The 22,897-nt window shown below is 47.5% G+C and overlaps 1 protein-coding gene and 1 long non-coding RNA gene across 2 annotated transcripts in view; one reads left to right on the plus strand and one right to left on the minus strand.

Annotated features, from left to right (window-relative positions):
- adgrb3 (adhesion G protein-coupled receptor B3) overlaps positions 1–8,639 on the minus strand; it is a 76,959-nt gene extending 68,320 nt beyond the window's left edge. The window contains 2 exon segments of the mRNA XM_057047233.1: positions 5,904–6,672; positions 8,225–8,639. Of these exon segments, the coding sequence (XP_056903213.1) occupies positions 5,904–6,657 (754 nt within the window). The 5' untranslated portion in view covers positions 6,658–6,672; positions 8,225–8,639.
- Positions 8,640–8,926: 287 nt separating this feature from the next.
- On the plus strand, positions 8,927–12,107 carry LOC130533751 (uncharacterized). Its single transcript, XR_008952651.1, has 2 exons — positions 8,927–9,412; positions 10,419–12,107. It is a non-coding gene; the product is annotated as an uncharacterized LOC130533751 (long non-coding RNA).
- Positions 12,108–22,897: the final 10,790 nt, after the last annotated feature.

Consider the following 22,897-nt stretch of genomic DNA (forward strand, 5'->3'; position numbering starts at 1 on the left):
TTCTGGGGCTTTTGTTTCAGAGGGGTCTACCTAACACACAGAACACGTGGGGCAACATAATGGAAGGCTGTTTGCCTCTATTTTAGTTCTGTATATGGCAGCAATTGGAAAACAATATTATGTTATCCTATTGAATAATGCACACTGATGGCGGCGTAATAAGAGACCCTTTTATCTACAGACTCATTATCATTATCTGCATTCGTATGGGAACCTTTTTGAAGTCAAAGGAAACAAAAGCGCAACAGAGCCGCTGCCTTTGATTTACAGGCGGGGTGGGGGGGGGGGGGTGGGGTGGGGGGGTCGTGGATCTCAGTTCATAAATTGCAAAATACAGAGAGAGGGCGCCGTTTGAGTCACGTTTCAGTCAGAAAGTGTAGCTTGGTTCCTTTGTAATCAGGCAAACTAGTAACGCGTTGCAGCCTAATGCAGTAATACGTGTTCCTCCACCGAGGGGCCCCCAGCGCCCAACAATTGCTATTTTATCCGATCAAAGACGGCGAAATTAACGATTCAGTGCACGTCAGCGCGTCTGCGGCTGGTCGGGTCAGTCGGCAACACACGGCTAACAGACACGTTTTGCTGGTTGGACAAATCGAAAGCTGCCATTTTCAAGATGGACGCCTGCTCATTATCAGGTCTCTGAAGGACAAGCGTGCAAGATTTGGTGAAATGAGAAGACAGATTGCAATAATGGCGTGCCCGTCCTCAACTCGCCGCATCGACGGGGGGACTAGGTGGGTGGGCGGGGGTTGATTTATTTTTTTAATGACTCTGTCGGGTATTTCAACTCTACAGGTTTAAACGGGGGAATAGATTTTAAAATTAAAACAGCTTTTCTTTTTCGAATGAAGAAGCCAGAAAAATAATCCTAAAAAAGACTTGACCTTTAACTTCTCAGCGTTTAAACAGTATCACGCCGTTTCCGCTTCATCGTCCCTTCTCTCAGGACGGTGGGATCGATTTAGGCGCATTGCATTTTAATGAAACGGTCAGAGATTAATGATAGCTGCGATTAAAAGCAGGTGTTTCGGGGAGAATTCCGGCAGCGTGGAGGGAGATGGTGCCGCGTGGACAGGCAGGACGGAGAATCTCCGGCTCTGTGGAATTCACCTCACGGGAAAAGGAGGAATTCAAAGCAGGAGCCACGCGTGAAGATTTGATGTGCTATAGATGCTGTGGCCCGACATCATCGTCATAGCCTATGGGGGGTTTAACTGTACGGTCTCATCACTGCATTAGGGAGATTATTGCTCTATTCCATGTAGGAATTGTTATTTCCAATTGTTTCTGAATGCGCTAATTCAGGAAATGCAGATTTTCTCTGCCCAATGATTGGCGGTCTGCTAATAAATGCGTCCCCCCAATTAGAGATAAATTGAATCATCCTACACCTAAATTAAATATAGCAGGTCTGCATTCGGCGTCTGAAAACACTTAATCACATCCAGACGGATGAAATTTTATTTCAGGACTCATTGGAAGCCCGAAGCGTTAGGTTGCATCCTGTTTGGTTGCATCTCAGCTGTGACAGCACGAGGCTTTAATAAAGTCTGAGGCAGGTTCCTCAGGCTGAGGATAGAGGAGGGCTAACGCTCCAATCGCCACGCTGTCGACGCTGAGCCCCCACGCCCGCAATTGCAAATCCACGTCGGATGAGCCGCAGTGTTCTGCAGCTGATCTGCATCTCCTGCCAGGTCCTGCCAGGATCGCGCACTGCAGCGTGAAATCCCCAATCCCTCATTCTGCGACACGGAAATTCACCTCAACTGCACCTGAAAACCAGGCGACTTCTTTGGCTGCGATGGCGACGGGATAACAAAACTCATCAGAACACTTTAATGGATGCTAACTGCTGGCATTAGCATTTTAAAAATCTTTAGCGTGCGACAATACAGGCCTCTTTTAGTGATGCGTTTGACTTCATGGGTCATAACTTGCTGTTAGCTTAAATGCTGCCTGCTTTTATGGCCCAGACGAATCCTTTTGCACCCATGTGCGGTTTCAGAACTTTAAAATGTCATCAATTTTTGTGGTTTGATTTCACAGTGCAAAATAATTTAAACAGCACCTCGGAGCTTCATAAATTTTAGCACCTTAAAACTGGGCCATTCGGAAAATATATACAGTTTGTGCATATATCTGAGCCGCTCGCCTCCTTCCTGATTATCATAGTCTGACATAAATCCTTCAGCGGACCCGTGTTTTACTGGAGCAGCGTTCTGTTTCACAGGCCTGAAGCTGTGAGACTGATGAGATCCTATCCCCCCTCCCCCCCTCACGTGCACTTAGATACGCTGGGCCTGAAATATAGGTTAAAATGAGTTTATTGTGCGATATTTGTTCCACTGGCTGAAACAGAAACTTGACTGTGGCCAAAGGCGCAGGTCCACGACAACCCAAACAGATTCTGTGCTGTAGAGCTCAGATCTCCCCTTCGCTGAATTGGAAGTAAAATGGCCTCCAAGTGTACCGAACAATGGTGCTGAGTATAATGCAGTGTGACTACTGAGCGACTTGACTGAGATCCAAAGTGAATAAAAGGCCTCACTATGTGAAGCATCCAGGCCGAGCTGCTGCAGTGCTCAGGACTTTGGCGGGTGACGCTGCAATAAAGGGCTTTGCGCACACATCTGAGCCGCCAATAGAGCCGCGTCGCCATTTTTACACTGGACGCCGGCGCCGCGTCGCCCAGAATAAGTAAATAAACATCCCTGTGATTATGGAAACGCTGCGGAGATAAACATCTGCAGTTTGTCTGGAAGTGTCTCTCAAATTAATTAAAATCAGCTTTCATATCTACAGTCAATCTTCCTATTCTCTGTCTGTTTGGGGGGGGGGGGGATTTGAGCCAGCCGGGTCTCTAACTGAAGTGTTGTTATTTTGAACGCTTCCTTTTTAAGTACAGAACAACCGAGGGGACCGTTCGCAGGACATCGTTCCCTCGCAGGAACAATAGATTTTGAAGCCCACGTTGTGCACTCGTAAAATATTTATTTGGATATTTTGTACGTATGAGCCTGTGCAGAATAATCAGTTTCCTGTTCCTCATTTGCAGACGCTGTCATACTCCACCAGGCTAGCACGCAACACGGAATGAAATGCCTGACGATGTTTGCAGGAAAACATCAGATTGGTCTTTTTCTCCAAGGCATTTTGTCAGGAATTGCAGCATTTCTTTGCATTGTCCTGTAAAAAATATCCTCTCGTAGCGGATGTCCGTCCCCCGGTTGTATGCGATTATCTGGGAGGACAAGGGGCCGCGGTTCGTTCCTTTTGAAAGAGCCGTGGCTGTTTGACCCCCCGCTCTCTGAATCCAACTAAAACAAGACCAAAAACACGGCCGTTTTCCTCAGGCAAGGCCGATGTAGGACGTCAGCTGAGCCGCAAAACAAGAGCAGGCCTGATGATGTTGCCCTTTTGCCTGCAGCCAAGTGCAATTTTGAGCGATTTGAGCGCTACATTGTGAATTTAAGGATTATATGCTCGCACACATGTAAACACCAGATTTTGCACAGGATTGGACGGTGAAAGGGCGGCTCGCTGGGTGAGAGCCGACTCTAAAATCTCCGCTCCCGTCCATGACAGCTAAACGCCTCTTTATCTCCTTGATTAATCTTTTCAGAAGCCACGCACTGGAGAATATGAAATTGGTGCAAGTGGAGATAATATGTCACACGCCATCTACCTGGCTTTTAATTCGACTTCCTCTCTCTCTCCCCCCCCGCCCCTGGGACTCGCAGGGGATGATCCGTAAGCAAGGAAAGAGCCAGATCACGTTAGCGTCAGAGCGCTGACACAGACAATACGTCACCCACCTATGGGCAGCTCAGAGCGGTCGGCCGCCTGACTCGGATGCACGTGACGTGGGGAGAAGCAGAGGCGAAACAGGACGAGGTGAGATCTGTCGTTTACCCCCGCCAAATCAAGTTGGATAGCGAAACAGAAAAACACAATGGCGTCAGGGACGGTTCAGGGTTCCTGTGTGACATTTGTAAATGGCTCCGTCTATGTAATCACCTGAAAGAGCTTTAACCTTTAAACCGTGTTTCTCTCCCATCTCGGACCTTCCTCTGCTGTGGTTTACAACATCAAGGCCCGGCTTGCCTTTGATGTGCTGTGGAGCCGTCCCCCACTGATCAAAGACTAGCTAGTCGAAACGCAGCCCTTGTCAATTGTTTGTGACGCTTTCTTCTGGATCGGAAACACCCACTCTGCTGCCGCCAAGCCTCTGTGCTTTTTCAAAACCCAGCGGTGATCTCCCCGTTATCCAGATGAAGACGGATTTATTCAAACCCGGGCGACCCTATAAATAGAAGCTCGTGGAAAAACCTTCTGGGGAGGGGGGGTGGGGTGGATAAGCTGTGCTCTTAAGCTGTTATTAACATGCTGATAGAAAAATGTCAAAATGTTTCGAAGCAGAGGGGCTTTTTTTCTGCGTGGTGGGATGTGAACGCAAAATTTATGTAACGTCTGGCACAAACACGCCGTCACGCTTCCCGGCGCAGGACAGGGGGGTAATGTCGGTTTACGTCTGTTTAAATGCTCTTGGCGAGCGTGCGCAGCGCTCCAAAATTGTTTATTTATGGACTTGTGGGTCTCCTGATCATTTGAGACGATGGTCGCCGGGTGCAGGTGGCGGATTTCTAATCACGGAATACATCGATTGCCGCGGGTCAGCTAGCTCCGTTGGCACGCGCCGCGAGGGAGATATGGCATTGTCCCTGCTATCAGTACCGTTGCGCCCCGAATGTCTCTGGGTTGACTCATTATTTTTGGTTCAGCGTGTCGTGATTAATGCCCCTCCGATCCGCGTGGCGGTAAACGAACCTACGACGTCTCTGGGGTTTTCCCGCCGCTGCCGTGTCGGGAAATGAAGGCCTCTATTGTTAGCTATATTGTGTACACCCACCCACGCGTGTCGCGCCACCCGTTGCACCCCCCCCCCCCTTTCAAGAGCACCTGTGGCGACTGTTGGGGAACAAATCCAACTTTTCTCAAGCACCTCCGCAAATATTTCCACGTGTGACATTTAGCGTTGTGGAGATATTTAGATTTCCAACTGCGAAGGTTAGAGAGTAGCGCTTCGTGCGAACTCAATGGATTCTGAAGCTTGGTTAGTTTGTCCATTCTAGGCCACCGTAGAAACATGGCAGAATAACTCCTGCTTTATAGGCAACCTGCTTCGATATTGATGGAAGCATCTCCAATTAAAACACTGGGCTTTGTTATCTTTGTTATTATGTTATAAAATGTAAGTCGGTGTCAATTACATTTGTGAAATCTATTGCTCAATTCAAAATAAAGTTCAAAAATGACAACACTTGATTGCATGTTTAAGCTCAAATCCCCAAAACTGATCTCGATTGTTGCTAAGAAAAAGTCAATTAAAAAAAAACTAGAGCGCTGCATTCATGTTGGCCAGCATTTCCCATTTTGTAAAGATGTCATAAATGTACCACACACACACACACACATGCACAGGCACACACACACACACACACACACATGCACACACATCTTTTGGGTTTGCAGCCATTTTAATCCTGGGCCGATATGTAGAAAAACAGCCATTTTAAATTCACAGCACTGATAGTGCTGCTTGAATCCAGTCCGATGGAATGAAAGATCCCCTTTAGGTGCTTCGCTTCGTGCTGCCGTGGTCTTCACTACGCCCGACTCCTCGGGCAGCATTGTTCTTTACGCCGCCACGTTTCCGAGTCAACTACAGCCTACATTATCTATGTGTGCTCTTTGTTTCATGGGCCATCACACTTCAAACATGCAATAGGACAGAGAAGGGAGTGATTGACATGCACATTTGACTGACATGACTATGGCTACAGTGGTCCATTAAGCCTACGTCTACTTCAGCATGAGAGCCATGAGAAGAGGGTACTCACCTTCTTTGGGAGGCCGTTTCACTTCTGCACTCAGATTGCAGATTTGCCCACCTTGCAGCTGGGGTGACAAACAGCCCTCTGTTTGTGGATTTAAAGGTAGAACCACGTTGTTAAGCATGAGCATACTCTCCGATTCCCCGTCGCCTAAATGCTGAGGACAGGTGCATTTCGTGTACACGATCCCACACGTCTCCACCGTCCCTTTCTCTAATTTCAGGCAGTTTTCCAGCCATGTGCAGAGCACTTGACACCCGAACTGGCTGGGGGTGGCCTTATTCAACACCAAAAACTCCACGATGGACTTCTCCTCCTCGTCCAGCTTCTGCGGCGTCAATCCGTTATAATCGTACGGGAAAACTCTCCGCAGTTGGACGAAATTCTTGTCGTACAGCAAAAAGACATAAATATTTTTTGTATCGCACAGGTACACTATAGACTCGTTGACTTTCAGCAATTCACTGATCTTTTCGTGTGAGTAATGGTCAAACTGATAAGCAAGCAACGAATATTCAGAGCAGCTCAAGTCTTGCTTGTATAGCTTCAGGTAGATGCTGTATTTGGTTGGGTCTGGGTTCTCCAGCGTCCACGTGCAGTTTGTGTAGTTCTTAGGAAACATTTCAGTCACCGAATACGATCCATAGATGACCCCCTTGACCAGCGTGGAACACCAATAATCTTGGGCACCAGTTAATCCAAACATAACCAGAAGATAGGTGGAAAATATATAAATCAACAGGTTGCGAACAGCCTTCATCCTATGTCATTTGGCCTGCAAAGAGAGACAGAGAGAGTCACACGGGGGAAATTCTAGAGCAAGAGAACATGATGGATGAGCTGTGTGGAGGCTGAGGGATGCGCTTCAAACATCTGCTATGACATCCTATTAGAAACACGGGCGGTGGTGGGTGGGGGGGGGGGTGGTTGTGGGGGACACACTGACCTCAGCAAGTGTCTTTTGCATCCCCCATCCTCTACAACACCATACTTTGTGCAAACATTGCCACCTTGTGGTTACTTCCGCCATTATAGTTTATTTATTTATTTATTTATTGGAGGGGGGGGTGGCGCAGTAACGTGAGTCATTTAGACATTTGGATTTAGGTCGTACTCGTTGTGCCACAATCTCTGAAGGGGTTTCAACAACGCGGTGGTTCACAAGTCAGAATAGGTGGTACCACGACGCGGACGGGGGAAGTGGCGCCAGAGTGTGCGTGTCGCTGCTGCGGGAGGCAGCTGCTCCTTTCACCAGGGCGATCTGTGTTTTTAAAGTCCACCTCTCCCCTCCTTCTTTATTCCGGCAACGATAGGTCATGTTTTAGATAAGGAAGGGAAGAAATATCCCACTAAAAGACGCTGCAAATCGCAGTTCTTCCTCCCCCTGTGCGCCGCTCTCGTCCTGCGCGCACCGGTGCTCCACCAAACGCGCACGCCGCGTCCCTAAATTTCAGGGCTCAACATATTTGACGATATAATTTAATAAAGAGGCGACGTGCGAGCATGTGCCAGAGTGTGGACGCGCACGCCCAACTGTGTCCGTGCGCGAGAAAGCGGAAGAGAGAGAGAAAGGGAGAGAGAGAGAGAGAGAGAGAGAAAGGGAGAGAGAGCGAGAGAGAGAATGCATTGCAATGTCCTGATTGCTTTAATCCTACAGGCAATGCAGCTGTGAGCAGTGTCACAGCAGAGCGCGCGTACGTGCGTGCGTGAGTGTGTGTCTCGAACTGTGCGCGCACGCCCGTGCCGCGTGTGTGTAGGCGTTAAAAGCCCAACTCGAATAGATTGCGCGCTATAGTCAAGATAATCAGGAAAATGTGTGCGTTTTTTTCCCAAGTTCCCCCATCAAAGGCGCGCAACAGCACATCCCCAACGACGCTGCGTGTCGCACCAAGAACAGAGGAGACAGTGTGGAGAGAAGCAGCTTTTCCAGTCACGATAAACCCCGATGAGTCCGCAAGATCCGCGGCCGAAATCAGCATTCCGGAGGCAAGAATTTGCAGCCTGCTTTTAGTGCCAGGCTGTTTTTTTTTAAAGATCACAAGAGGACGTGAGAACACAGAGATACGGGCTGCATCTCATGCAGCGTCAGTTCGACGCACGGCGCCTCTGAAGTGTTTTCTAGCCTCCTAAATCACGGATCGGCTCCTATAAAACCCTAATTTAAGCACAGTATGCAAATAGCAGCAGGTGATGAGTTCCGTGGCGTCACAGTGATGAGCAGACAGGACTGATATTTCACCCAGGCAGGATAAACTTTAACCGACATGACATATGAGCTTTCTGCAGCCCCCCCACATTCCATTGACAATAATGCAAACTAATCTTACCTTACACTGCGGAAGCTATGGCTATTTTTCCAGCATACTTGGCCACATCCTTTATTAATAAATTCTGCAGCCCTCCAGTGAATCGATACTCCCCATTTCCCGACAATAGAAGTCCGGCGCAACAAGATGGTTCAGTGGATGCAAATAAAAATGCGTTACACTCCGGGCTGTCCGCTCATAGTCCCCCTCTTCTGGTTCTTGTCTTTCTTCTGGGTTTTTCCCATCAAATCTGAGCGCAACAACACACGCCAGCCGCCGAGAAAGAGGGGAGGATAGAGAAGGGGTGGGGGTAGAAAGAGAGAGACGGAGAGAAAGAGAGAAAGGGAATTCTTGGAGTGATGGAAAAGAGAGCGATTCTTACAGAAAAGCCATAAATGAATACGGCAGACTCCGCGTCTCTATTCCCACTGAAAGCTTTTTCCTCTCTCTCCAGCAAGTCGCTCGCCCCCCTGTGGAAAAGAATGCGGATGGGAGAAGGGATCCAGCAGTGGGTGGATGTAAAATGTTGGGGGGCCAGTGAGTTAAAACAGAGGAATAGACGCGCTGTGCCTGGTGCTCGCAGAGCTCCGGGAGCAGGCTGCAATATCACGTCACACACTCAGCCGCCAAGATAAAGCACGTACGTACGCTCCTGCCGCTGCGTCTGGAAGCGCCAATACTTTCATCCCTACCCTCCTCCTTCATCCCTTTCTCTTTTTTTCCCCTCCACATGTATGCCGCCTCTTAATTCGAGTCAAAAGCCCCCCCCACCATCACCACCAACATCACCACCCTCTTTTTTCCTCCAAAACTGGACCCTCATTCCTGGTGCGCAGACATCACCCCGCGTCAGGAATACCTATCTGGCGGATGACTTTCTTTTTAAAGAAAAACAAATATGTTGATTGTTATTTCGCACATGAGAGTAACGCGGTCGCAGCCCGCGCCTCCGCGCCATGCGTCTGGGATGCGTCTGGTCATTTTTGCCGCCTCTGCTGGAGGGCAGCGGTCGCCTTTTGGGCGGTCGTGGCGCAGCGCCGCCGCCTTCGCGCTGCTGGTGGTGTTGGGGGAGGTGACAGACGTTTGCGGGACCGCAACTTGCGCTCACTTTGGAAACTTATTCCGGATGAACCAAGCGCGTCAGGCAACCTGCCGTTTATCTGCATCCTTCCACAGAGGTGGGGCGTGTGTGTGTGTGTGTGTGTGTGTGTGTGTTGAAGGTAAGAATGGAATCGCAGGTTCTGTTTCCTTCCAACTCTTTGCCCTGTCACGCTGCCTATCAGGCACTGATGTAGCATGGTCACTGTAGAACCCCTTAAAAACCCATACCAAAGCCCAAATGGCCTCCATTGCCTACTGGCCAGCTGGATTCATGGGTGCGAAAGCAATGGTGATCCATAATGAATGGCTGGCTGATCACACTGCACCTACCACTGAAGATTGCGAGGCTTTTTGCTCCCGTCTATATGTCGAAAATAGGTCTGCGTAGGTCTGCTCTCTGGAATGGCAAATGAATCGGCGATATTTCACACATGGTGGAGGCTGGTTTATTTGCACATCCTGCGAAGTCAAATAAGAAATTAGCCATAGCCAATAGTCTTGGCGGTATTAACCTCCAGTTCAGTTATGAAGATGCTTAGTTTACGCTTTAAACCATGAAGATGCAGTAAACCTTCATTAGGAAGTGTCAAGGGGAAGTGTGACTTTCTGGTTCTCCAGCTATGGTAACATGAGAAGCTCAACCGATGCTAACCTGTCACCAAACCTACACCGGAGATCCAACACATCTGGAGGTCGACCGCTGCGGCCTGTTGCTGCCGTAGCCTCCTAATTCCGCCCATCCCCAGGAAGTGGGCTGAACATTGGGCATGACCTCGAGTCAGCCAACTTTCCACGGCAATAATCTCGACTTTGGAGCTCAGGGAGCTTTTGTCTCAGTGAGCTTAAGAGGTGACACAAATTCACGTGAAGTCTTATAAAAGACAACGGAAAAGACAACGGCAGCGCCATGTGAAGTGGGCTTGGTAAATGTAACCTTCCTCCTCGGAGAAAACGCTTGAAATTCAGAGAAATTCACAAGGAACTGTGACTCGGGAACATTATGGTGCGTTTAAATGTCATTCAAGTCATGTAAAAGCGTGGCTCCCTGTTTAGATTGAAATGTAAAAAAGGAATGAGAATAAATGACCCCATTTGTGTTGTGTTGTTCTTCAAGCCGTGCTTTTCCCTGCGCTCCAACCACAAGGATGCCAAATGGCCTCGTCTCCAACAGATTGGACTGCTGAACTCCAAGCTGTATATTCATCAACGCACAATTTGTAAACGCAGCTACTCTCAACTGACGCTGGATCAGTTTAGCAGCCACAACCACGCACGGCCGACCGGTTTAGTCTCAAATCCACAGCGACACTTATCATATGTCATTCCATTCAGCCAACTCAAGGACCTATTGGAGCAAATGGATTTTGAATAATTCATGACGTTGCATAAAGAATAGCCCCGTTATCACCTTGCCCCACCCCCCCCCGAGCGCTTGTCGCGTCTGTTGGAAGATTTAAGTGCCTTCGTGTTGACGATAACATCTCCCGTCATAAACAGAAGTCTATTGATCATGTGATAGATGGCGATTCTCAGATTCTGGCCACCCCGTGTGAATCACCGGTGCCGATGTTTATAAAGCGTCTCTGCGAGGCCGTGATGGTACCAGACACTTAAAATCAGTGTCTTTACCTAATCTGTGAGCCCAGATGGGCTAAATTCTTAACGCAGCAGTAAAACGTATCCAGACTTGGGCTGGGTTCAGTTACTCACAGGTAGCCCATATGTTGCGCCGTTTGTGCGCGGCGATAATGAGCCGCTCCCTCTGCTAATCTCAGCTGGATGACTTATTGGTAAACCTCACACGAGCACACCGCTGAGAAGTTTCCCCAGGACTGTTGAAATATGTCGTTTTCCCACGCCGCTCTGAAATGTGTTGTCGCTCCAGCTGGCGTTACTGAAGTGAGCTCTTCGTTTAAACGGTCAAATCTGAGAAAATCGTATTTTATCTTGACAACTTCAGCGCAACTTCAAGCCAGGCAAAGTGCTACGTAATCTCGCCTCTTCCTGCTGCTTTCAAATAAGCCAGGAAGTTCAACGATTTGTTGCGTAAAAGAACCCCCTCCCCCCTCCCCTGTTATGTTGGTGGCGCGCTGCTACAACGTGCAGCTTAAATAAGGCAATTTGCAGGTTTATTTGCGCATTTCAAGCGAAATTCCTCGACTGACTGTTGAGCTTTACCGACCCTCCCGGAGTTCCTTTTGTGAAGATAAAAGCGGGGAATGTCTGCGTATCAGCCCACGTGAATGGTCTCCTGATCACGTTCTTTTAGTGTGTGAGGTCAGAAATACAGAAAAACTCTCCCACATCTCTTTAATATTTGATGTGCAAAAAGTCTTAAGTGGGTCTCTAAGAGCTAGAGCGCCACTAGGACAATAACAACAACACCGATATCATTAATGATAATAATAATAACAACAATAACATTGTAGGCTCTCCTGGCTCCTGTGGGAGCACTTCTGGACTCTCTCAGTCGGTGCTCAGGCTGAGCTCTTTCACATAGCAGCCTTCCCTTGTCACTTCAGGTGTTCCTCAGGGCTCCATTTTAGGCAGCCTTACTTTTTTTGAAATCACTTACTTACTTCCCCTTTGCAACATTTTCTGCAAATACATTGTTATGCTGACGACACCCAGCTATAACTCACTGGCTGGACCCAGCGAAGCACTTTTCCCTTCTTTGCTATTTCCTGTCCATTAACTGAATGTGTCTTTATGCTGTCTTACACATCCAACATGTGTGTCCCCCCATAGCGTGGCGTCCACATTGTGTTCCCTGCACAATAAAGGCGATTAACCACTAATCCAACGACTTTGTCCTGTGCTGTTTTCATGTGTGACATTTGTGTTGTCAGTTGTTTCGGGATCTACGCTAATAAACAACTGATCAAGTGAACACAACAATAACATGCCAGCTGTGGAAAATTAGGTTCATTATGGTGAGTGTGCTTTTTTTAAAATCAACAATCAGTAATCTTGGTTGCAAACACAAGCATGTAATTAGCTTCATAAAAGTATTCCCAATCATTTCCCAGTCTGACTCCTGCTTTCAGAATCAATTTGAATTATGGATTGGTGTTTGAAATGTTCCCCGTGCCGCTACGTCCATTGATGTCACCATCATTGTATGCAGGCATGTGTCCTCTGGTCCAGTGCAGTCATTACACTAATGATGTAGTGCACTATTAACAAATTAAAGTGTGGGCACTTTTCCATGCAACCCTTCAAGGGCTGTTTTCCACATTTTTTTTCTCTTATTTAATTAAAAACCATGACAGAAATTGCAGAAAGCGCAGAAAGCGCAGCTGTGGTGATGAGGTTAAGTGCCCGGGGGCAGTCTTTGCACTTATTCTTGTATGGCAATCATAAACACTTGAAGCAAGTGCGAAGAGTAATGTAGGCTAATAGTAGGAGATAATCAATGCCTGTCAAAAAGATGCATAGTTGAGGCTCTTTGAAGATAAAATGCACATGCAATCGATGTATCGGAACAAGTTTCGCAGTGCGAATTACCAATATTTTAACTCCTGAGCGCGGCGACTCTTTTCCGGTCGATACCGAGCCATTAATAACCACATTCATTTTGCCACTATAGCAACTGAATTTGAATTTTAACACAATGGAAACATGGTGGAAAAACTGCAGTCGTCCGAAATTCCCTTACAAAAACCACTGTGTCCATAACACCACAGGCAAGGTGTTAGAAGGAAGGTGTGATGATGTGGTCGTAAATGCAACACGTTAGCAACTGCATGCTAACCTTATCCAAAATCTCCAAAGAACACCTCCCGGCTCACATGTCAATAAATTATAATATCAGAAGAGGATGCTATTAACTTCTGAATGGATTTGATCCAGTTATTTGCTCTTAACCACTGTAATGGACACGGACACAGTCATATCAAGTGCTGTCTTCTTTGCTAAAACATTCTGACCTTAAACTTCGGATTACCTTGCGTGATTAATGAGCTAACGTGTGTACTGGCACAGTCTGTCCGCTCAGGTACGGACAGAGTGTGATGGCATCCAAGGTCTGCTTTATGTTGCGTTTAGGGACCATCTAAGTTGAACTGTTCCCCTTATCTGCAGTGTCTTTGGGACCAGATCCTCCAAATGCCCTTTGACCTGAACCTTTAATGATTAGCTACCACAACTGCAAATGTGGGCTGTATCGCCTGGAAAGGGTGCCAACAACATGGCACCCACATTAAGGGTGGCAGTTGTCTTTATTGGTTTGTAATTATGACAGAAGAGTGCGCGGCGTTGCGCACGCTGACACCCCCACACAGCTGTTCCCTGCGACTGCTTTGAAAGCCTGAATGTAAAGCTGAGCATCAGGAGGAAGCTGATGTTGTCTCGCTTCAGAGGTTTCTACATATTTCTGGAAGAGGCAGGATGCTCATATGGAAATAAGAAGAAATCTTTCTTCTTCAAAGGTAGCAGCACAGCAGCCAGTGGGAAACAATCCAAAGAAAAAACTTGACTTTCACTTGCAAGAAGGCAAAAACCTCTTGTGCTTCTAGTCTGTACTTGTATTATCACCTGTAAAGTTTGTGTAGTGTGTTTATTTACAACACAAACAGGATAGCACTTAATTGGAAGTTGTAAAAAGTAACCTTCCGTCATTTAAGGGCTAATCAAACGTCAACAGAATTGTAAAATCCCCGTGTGGAGCAAGGCTTCTGTCTGCATTGCGTAATGATTTCCCTCCCACCTTGTGTTGATGTGAGCTCTTCGTCCTTCCTCTTCCTCCCAGCGAGCCATGCTGACAGGTGGATTCTCTGCTAACAGTTCTACACAGGAAGCATCTGATTACCAAAGCTGGCAAAGTTTATTCTCTTGCTCCAAGGAGACAAATCACACAGCGGCACAGTCGGGGAGTCGTCCTGTGGGTGAAGCAGCGCTACCCCATACCCCCCCCCCCCCCCCCCCCCCATCCCCAGATGACCTTGGACTGATGATTACAAGGTTTAATCTCAACATTCCGGAACATTCCACAGTCATATAGTTACATGTATCTCTTCAGCTGTCTGGCTGAGCCTGTTAGCTTCCACCAAACTAGCGTCCAGCATCACCCACTCCTGTCGGGCCCTGTTAACATATGGTCTACTGTAAATATTAATGAGTCCGTTCATTTTTAACGCCAGTGTAAGAGTTAGGCATCATTCATAGAAATGCTAATTCCTAATACGAGCCACTTTCATTTTTTTCTCTCAGGCAAAAACATGAAGGCTGCTGCTGCTGCTGTGTCCAAAACTATGTCAGCTGGATACATATAGCTCTGCTTTACATTCAGCTCACGCTCACATTTGCCTTTTCAGTGTCTGGGTTTAGAGCTGAATTTTAAATCCAGTTTCTCCCCCCTCCCAGCGTTGTTCCTTTTTTATATATTATTTTTGAGACAATGCTGCGCTGCATGAATCCACAGGGTCTTTATCTGTTTCCATTGAATATGATTCCCCAAAAACCAGGCCTCCGCCTCGCTCTCTCGCTCTGTGTGTGTCTCTGTCTCTCTCTCTCACACACACACACACACACCTCACCCTTTTTAGATACATAAATATTCCATAAGCCCTCACGGTGGACTGACAAGTATTCAGAGTATAAAAAAGCTGCATCTGGACACCGAGGGTTGGACGGACTGAAACACACACAGGTGCAGGCGATTTTATTGACTTTTTAACCCTTTCGGTGAGCGGCAGCGGGGAACTACAGCTCAACTATTTCCATTAAAGTCTAAAGGAAACACATCATTATTGTCTTTTGTGGTGGGGGGAAATAATGTGGACGTCACATTATCGCTTTCTCCTGACAACCAGCTGAACGTATACAGGCAGGGGCAGGGATAAAGCTGCGTGCTCGTTAGCTGCGTGCTCGTTAATCAAAGGGAACACAGGTCACCTTAGCAACCATCAATTCGAAATCCACACACTTCCATGAATGAGACACATCAGCGGCAATACAAATATTTATAACGTCTCCTGTGAGATGGTCCTGACGAGCGGCCTAAAAATCTGAGATAAACCCTTCATTTAGAGACTGTGTGATTGCTCTCTGATCAATAACTGTCACTGATCAATCTCAGTCACCCCCTGGCTGCTTTTAAACCTACAGATCCGCCATTACTGTAAAACAGGTTGGAGCTAAAAGGCCCGGCGTCCTTTAGCGAATGAGCTGTTGTTAAATATATTGATGACTTAAGAACGTTTGCACAGTCTTTTCATCATCCCCCCTTAAGGGGAAACTACACGTAAACCTGATTCTGGACTCTTTTATGTTGGGAAACAGTCGTTTAACATCTGACTGGCGTCTGAGAATCTTACGCAGAGACGTGCAGAATTATGGAAAACACAGCCTCCTGCAGAGTTCATCATTTCTTTGTGTCTCCCCAGCTTTTGTGACTCAGACAAACTTGTAGACATTTCTAATTAAGATGCCTGCAATAAAATAATTCGCCTCCCTGGAAGACAACCGAGAGCAATATTCTTTCATAAAGGCTCAAAGGCATTGATAAGATGTACTAAGGAGTTGTTGTGGAGGGTCTGTGTGTGTGTGTGTGTGTGTGTGTGTGTGTGTGTGTGTGTGTGTGTGTGCATGTAGGCTAATTGTATGTCGCAGGTATGTTGCTGCTGTTACTGACAAGACAACTCTCTGAAAACATGCAGAATTACGATGAAAAGAGGCGAAATAATCAATCCTTCGTTTATTTACTGCAAATAACAAACCTTTTGGGGAAGAAGTTGTACGTTTTGTACATAAAGAAACCTGATTTGGTCCAATTGGCAGATTCTCCCAACTGCGGTCGCGCCGTGGGACATAATCTGGGTGTTTTATTCCCGAACAATGCGAAATAATCCAGATCTTCCGCCCCTCTGCAGCACGGTAACGCAGCGGCCCCGCGCGTCAATATTTGTTCTGTCTCCACAAAGGCTGCTCAACTCACATTCATGCATCAGCTCACTCATCACAGTGAATTATTATTAATATTATTATTATTATTATTATTTTTGGCCACCAAAAAAAAGGATCCTGTCTCTGTGTCAGGCGGAGTCGTGGAATAACGCAGAGAAATTCCACTTTACACACCAGGACATGTGTGTGTGCTCGCTGCTTCGGAGGTTTAAGAGCCGTTAAATGTAAAAGACGGCAGTCAGAGGCCAACATGGCTGCCGCGTTCCTCCCCAACCTTTAACCAGATCAATCCCCGCGTGCGAGTCTGTTCCTTTATTTATCCTGCCTTGCTTTTCTTGTGTGGTAAATCAGCTAAAGTAGAGGTCTAACTGCTCGCACCAGCAGACCGCTGGAGATCTGCAGTCGTCCATCCGAGGGCCCTCGACTCGGCTGTTTTATACACTGAAGTCTACAGTGAGTCGCGGGACTTGATCGTTCGCTGAAATTCGGCTCTTTGATTGTACCTTTGAGGGTTTTTTTTTTGAAGCATTCAGGTTCCTTTCAACTCCCAGCAGCCCAGGGCTGGAATTCTTGCCCCTGCATTAAAACAACAGCGTCTCTGCCGGCAGCCAAGCATCCAGCTCCTCTGGGCTTCCCAAATGTGATTTTTCAAATGGATCAGATGGAAAAACACCTCTGGGATGTGAAATCTCCGTAGTTTTGTTCTCCCCTTTTTTACCCTCGCCCTCACTGTGACGATAATGATGGTTCCAGTCAGGTCCTGACCTGGCGAATCAGCCCAGATTTCACAGTGAAACACCTCTCAGGACACTTTGCTGCTGAGTGTTCCCACGGTCCTGCTAACGCTGGGGGAGCTGTGATCTGAGGGAAGAGCTGCATCCTTGTCTCAAGCCCTTTTATCCTCACAGGAAGGATAAAACAAAAAAATAAAACAAGTTTCATGATGTCTGTGAAGACATTGAATGATCTGTGTCCAGTAGTTAGCTGCTTTTATGTCATTTCCTGTTCCGTAAGTTGCTGATTGCCATTTGGCTGCGGCGTTGCTAAGCGCTAACGGTGGATGCTCGGAGATTACGAGGCGAGACACATGAGAGAGAGCCGAACTATAGCGAGATAAAATAAATAAAGTGAAGACAAGGTGTTCCTGTCACTGCACTGGGATTGTAATGGGGGGCCCAGGTCACGCACGCTTAATCCGCAGCCATTAATCGACCGCTTCACAGTTTCGGTGCGGGTTCTTTCTAGCAGACACGCTGAGATGTGTTCAGACGGGGACGCAAACTTGTCCCTCGCATTTGCCAGATCAAAGGCGTCGCAGAGAACGGCAGCACTGGCGCTCTGCAGTCGGCCATTGCTGACGAGCGCTCGCTCGGGCCGACCCGCCCGCTCTTAAAAGGGCCGGCTGAAAACTGCCCGCGCCGCTGCTTCTCCCGCAGCTCCGCTGTCTCGTCTGATATCTATCTTCTGAGTCTGGCCCGGCTTGTCAATCTGGGCTGGGGGGAGAGAGACGGTGCCTCCACTGATCACATCTGCCCAGAGACTTGCTTTCAGCAGCATGAGCGGTCACGGCGAACTGTGCCTCTGTCATCACAACCCGGCTGCCCATTTAAATCACCCCACATAGCCCAAACCGGCGTTTCACTCCAATTATTCCAAGTGCGTCTGCCAATTCCGAGTGGCCAGGTACGGTTTGACAGATTTAAGACTCGGGAAATAATTAGATCCCTTTTTCTGAAACGCCAATTGTAATAATGGGAGCCTTTGAATTATATTTTACAGGCCTACAGCTGTTCAAATGATGAGCGGGGCGCTTAAATAAATCAGTGCGGTAATATCACGGCGGATTCATTCACTTTGCTATATTGATAAGACCTGTCACAGTCTGTCCATCCGAGGAGATGAGTAACGCAGACGGACGTGCTGCTGGATGCCAAAAAGTCAAATGTGAAAGTAATTCCCACTGACGGAAAAATAAATAATTTCAAAACAGCTTAAATTACCTCTATAAAGTTTAGCAATCAAGCCGCGTGTGAGACTATATTTCTTCTCAAAAGCATGAAAAGCAGCCAATACTTCACTTTGTCATCAAAGCTAATCCATCCACGTCTGCCCCATTAGCACTGACTGATAGCCACGGTGCTGGATGGCGTTTGGAAGAGCGAGATATTCCCCTCGGTAAGGAATGACATGAAATGATGCACTCTAATGCATGCAGGCTGCAGGAACCGTCCCCAGGAGTCGCTTCCCTCCGTGGTGTCATTGATTAGCTCCTTGGCTTTGACCTCTTGCGCGTAGCTGGTCCACTCTCGGAAGAACGTGTTTATCGCCCTACTTGGAGATCCGAAGCGTGACAAAGGAGCTTTGGGCTGATTATGACTAAATGATGACCTGCCAGCCGCCGTCCTTTGATCAGCGGCAGCCCTTCAAAGCGGACGGACTGCGGCAAAGATGAAACGTGTGGATTCAACGGCGTGCGAAGTTGCGCTCCCTCCGAAGGGCGGCTGGATGGCTTGGGCGTCATTACTGACGACAACTGTGCCTTAGGGGGGGAAACAACAGTGCCAGGGCATCTCCTGCAGCCACCTGTTGTACTCACAGATGTGCGATGGGAGGAGAAATACCCGCCCCCCCAGTGAGCATAGCTGGATATATTAATGGGGTAATCTCTGGTGTGCATCTCTGAGGGATTTCGTGGGGGGGGAACGCCACTTGGAAGGCTGCTCTTTCCTCCTGAGGCTTTTGCAGGTGCGCTAATATAATATCGGTGCTGTTGAAGCTGCAAAGCCACAAGATGTATTAGCACCCCCCCCCCCCGGCTCATTTTAGGCTTCCCTCTCCATTCCACCTGGTCGCCGTTCATGCAAACGGCTTCTCTCCAGCCAGGTCCCCAGCATGAGAATGACCCAGCAGCCTGCCCGGCGTTACTCAAAGCCAATCTGCCGGGTTGATGAACGATAACCAGGGGCTCGCTGCCGCCGGCCCTGTCAGAGGAGATTTCAGATGAGATGGATGATGGGTTTGCCACACTGACGCGTGGTGCGGGCTCACAGCAGGTACAGGGAAACGGATCCAATGCCCCCAATTAAGGTTCACTTTCATACTGGTGTGTCCCGTGCTCCACACAGGCAAAGCACTGGTCTGAGAACCAGAACGTAGACGTTCAGCAGCCTCGGCTGTTCGGGAGAAAAAGGCGAATATGAAGAAAGGACCAAAATTGTTTTTGCCGTGAATTGAATGGTCCAACAAACAGAAAGCAGAACAGCAGAAACATTTTCTCTAAACCCGACGAGGGCTTCAGACCGTGTTGCGCAACTCCAGCGATCAAAGGCTCCTCAATGGGACGAAAAGTTGAGGCACGGTAGGGCCTTCAGCATCTCACAAAGAGGCTAACCCCTCCCCCCCCCCCCATCGCTCCTAATGCCAGCCTGCCTCTGCATTCCTCCTCCCTTCCTCTGCTAATGTCGGCATCACTACTGTGCAAATAACTGCCATCTGGAAACGTCTTTAACAGCAGAGGGTGCCAAAGCTTTTCAGTTTCATACATCCCAGTCGCACATTATTATCTCCAACCCTCCACATTTAGGTAAAACAATGCGTTTGTACCACTGGTGCAGCGTAATTAAGGTCACGAGGTCCTAATATAAAAGGGAAAAGTCAGTTGGGAACACCTTGCTAACATCCTTGTGAAATGATCCGTGTGTATTTGTATGTGTGTGTGGGGGGGATAATAACATGCCTGATTTGAATGAAGCAGGCATGTTATATTATATGTATGTGTGTCTATGTGTGTGTGTGTGTTATTTGTATTTTCTTTACTCTTTAATCAGGGTTTCCAGATTTAAACACAGACAAAGGCACATTTTTTCTGATAAATACAGTCTAAGGAAAAAAAAGAGATAAATTCCAAACTGTGTTGATTTTCCTGAAACTGTTGTTGTTCAGCCCGAGCTAATGGGAAACGGGAAACCCTTGACACTGTGGTGAAGTGTGCAGGGGCGATTACTCCACTGCGCTACGTGTTCTGTGTGTATTTTAGCTCGGCTGACCCCTGCCATCATCCCTGATGCCAGAGCGTAGAACAAAGAGAGGATGGAAGAGAACATCAGCACCATTTTGATTGCTTTAAAACAGATGAGCGACAAATGATAGATCTTATCACTGGGCGTGCGGCGCACTGGCGGGAAATCTGCATTGCTAATGACTTGTTTTGAGGTCATCACAATGCCACGGCGTTTCTGCATCTGCTCACTTCTTATTAGCCTTTTCAGCTCAGGTAATCCGCAGCCCTGCAACATTATCTCCTGATGGTGCAGCCTCTCATTTGAAGCCCCCACTTAGGGAGCTGGATGTAAGTTAATGCGGCTGGATGGAATGAGCGTCTTTTTGGACATATAAACCACAGGGAGTCCCCGATGGGCTGGCAGTGAGAACAGAGTGGCTGCACCACGAAAGTACACAGTTGTATACCGGCATAATCTTAAGATTGCTTCAGAAATCTTTAGTTGCGGGTGCCAAATGAGCTTGCGAGGCAGAAGGCTGGCCGCGACTGCAAGTGACAGATGTCGGATATGTTTGGCATGGATTAGCTAAAGGCTTATTTCTGCACCTTATCAGTCCCCAAAGCTCAGACTCCTCAGACAATTCACCACTAGCTGAATAGTGTGCAGTCTGTGAAGTAGCCAAGCAGCAGAAATGTAGGTTGGCCAACATTTTTGTCTGGAAAACACTAACGTTGTCCTATTTCTTCAGCGATTTCAAATCCTGAGGTGTGTCAGGCATAGGATAATCTAAAAAAGTGTGTGTTTTCAGTATTTGTGTGGAAAATGATGGTATATTCCAAGACAGCCATGCCGATTAAGGGCTAATTATTAATGGTATCCCAGAAATTGCTATATGGCAGCCCCTATTTATATAAATATTAGCATATGACTTTCTTTCTTTCTTCTTCGTCTTCTTCACTACAGTGTCAGGAGTGGTCTGATAAATCCCTTTCCACTAATGCAGGGTAAAAAGCTCTATCCACCTCACATAATGTTCCATCCAGCATCGCCCACAGTGATGGCCAGTCAAATTGGATTAAAGCTGAGGTGGCTTGGGGCTCCTCTGCAGCTGCTGCCGCTTGATATGGGGTTTAGGTGTGCTGCAAGTGTTAACTTGGCTAGACTTTAAAGACTCGCACAGACACATTAATATGTGTTATGAGACTATAGACAGTAGCGCCAGTGAGTCATTGGCCCTGGAAAAAAGGGGGGAGACGACTATAATATGGAAAAAATAAACACCTGAATTGTCCCACTGTGTAATCACACATATCCATTTGTGCTCCTAACTTAGTGGCGAGCTTCATGCTTTTAGCGCTTGAAGTGGCAGGAAGTAGAGCTTTATCAGTCAAATGGATCCTGCTTGCTGACACGATTCAGCACCAGCGTAGCGTTCTTTCTGCTGCCCCACAATCCAAATCAACTTAGCTCTTTGACCCCGAGCGCGCCTGTTTGGAAGCGGAACTTGAATATTCCCCGAGCGACAACGTTGCCCAGTTTAAATAGAAACCAGCCAATCACAACTACGAACAAACTGTTGGGCAACTGCTCTTGAAGAGTGCGTGTTTGGAAAAACATGCACTTATTACGTTCCTAATAAGGGATTAATAGATATATTTTTATTGCACGTTGCATTAGCACAAATCTAGATATCACCATGTTTTTTTTTTCGGTTCATTTCGCTTGTGGTTCTTCGAGTTCCCGTGGATGTGGGTTGAATTCACTCCGAAGCATCTCTGGCTAGTTTTATTTTCAGGGGTCATTAGGTCGAGCTGATGTTTCTGAGTTGATGCTAAGTTGATGGTTTTCTGCAGATCTTTTCGCTCACGAGGTGGCTCCGGCGTTTCTCGACAAAAGTTCTAATGAAATTCTCGGGCTAATCGGCCAAAGGATTCCGCTCAGAGAGGAGACACTCGATGAAAGGAAGATGAGGACAGGGCCAACAAACACTGATAAAGAAAGGAAATCGGAGGTGACATCGCCATGGGAACGGCTGCTACTGGTGCGGTCGTGTTGTGAAAGGGAGCAGGCCATTTGACTGCAGGGCTTTTCTGCTATTGGGCCAAAGTCTCAACCCTGGTCTGCCAGTGTGAAAATCCTGAGAAAACACCCAATATATGCATTGACAGGGAGCCACATGCCTCTATCGTCAGACGCCGCCTCCAGCGGCCATGTACCAGTGACATACTGTTGTGTTCTTATTTTGATCGCCGTCGACTAACAGCTGAGCCCCGCTGAGGTGACTTGAACCAACTGGTGTAGAAACACACAAGGAATTCTTGTCAGGGTGAGTTCTGCGCTCTCCCGCAGCATTACAGACACTTCATTAAGGAAAAATGACTGGCACTGATAACTAGACGGTTCTGCTGCGGTTTTTAAATAATATTTGACTGCGCGGTTGCTTATTCCTCATCAGTTCCAGCAGTTCACGCATGCAAGTCCAGGACAACATCCCAGAAGCTCCCTGTGTGTCACTGATAAGGCTGTACTTATCAGTGATATGATATAGATCAGAGGGACATTAGAGATGGTTGAATCAATAATGGCAGATGTTCTGCCCCTCTTTAAGCAGGGGGGCTCACCATGGCACCGGTGACAGCTTGGGTCTGTGGGGGCCTAATGACCGAAAGATAGCAGTGTAAAAGAT

The sequence above is a fragment of the Takifugu flavidus genome, chromosome 11, assembly GCF_003711565.1.
Source record: "Takifugu flavidus isolate HTHZ2018 chromosome 11, ASM371156v2, whole genome shotgun sequence".
Lineage (NCBI taxonomy): Eukaryota > Metazoa > Chordata > Actinopteri > Tetraodontiformes > Tetraodontidae > Takifugu > Takifugu flavidus.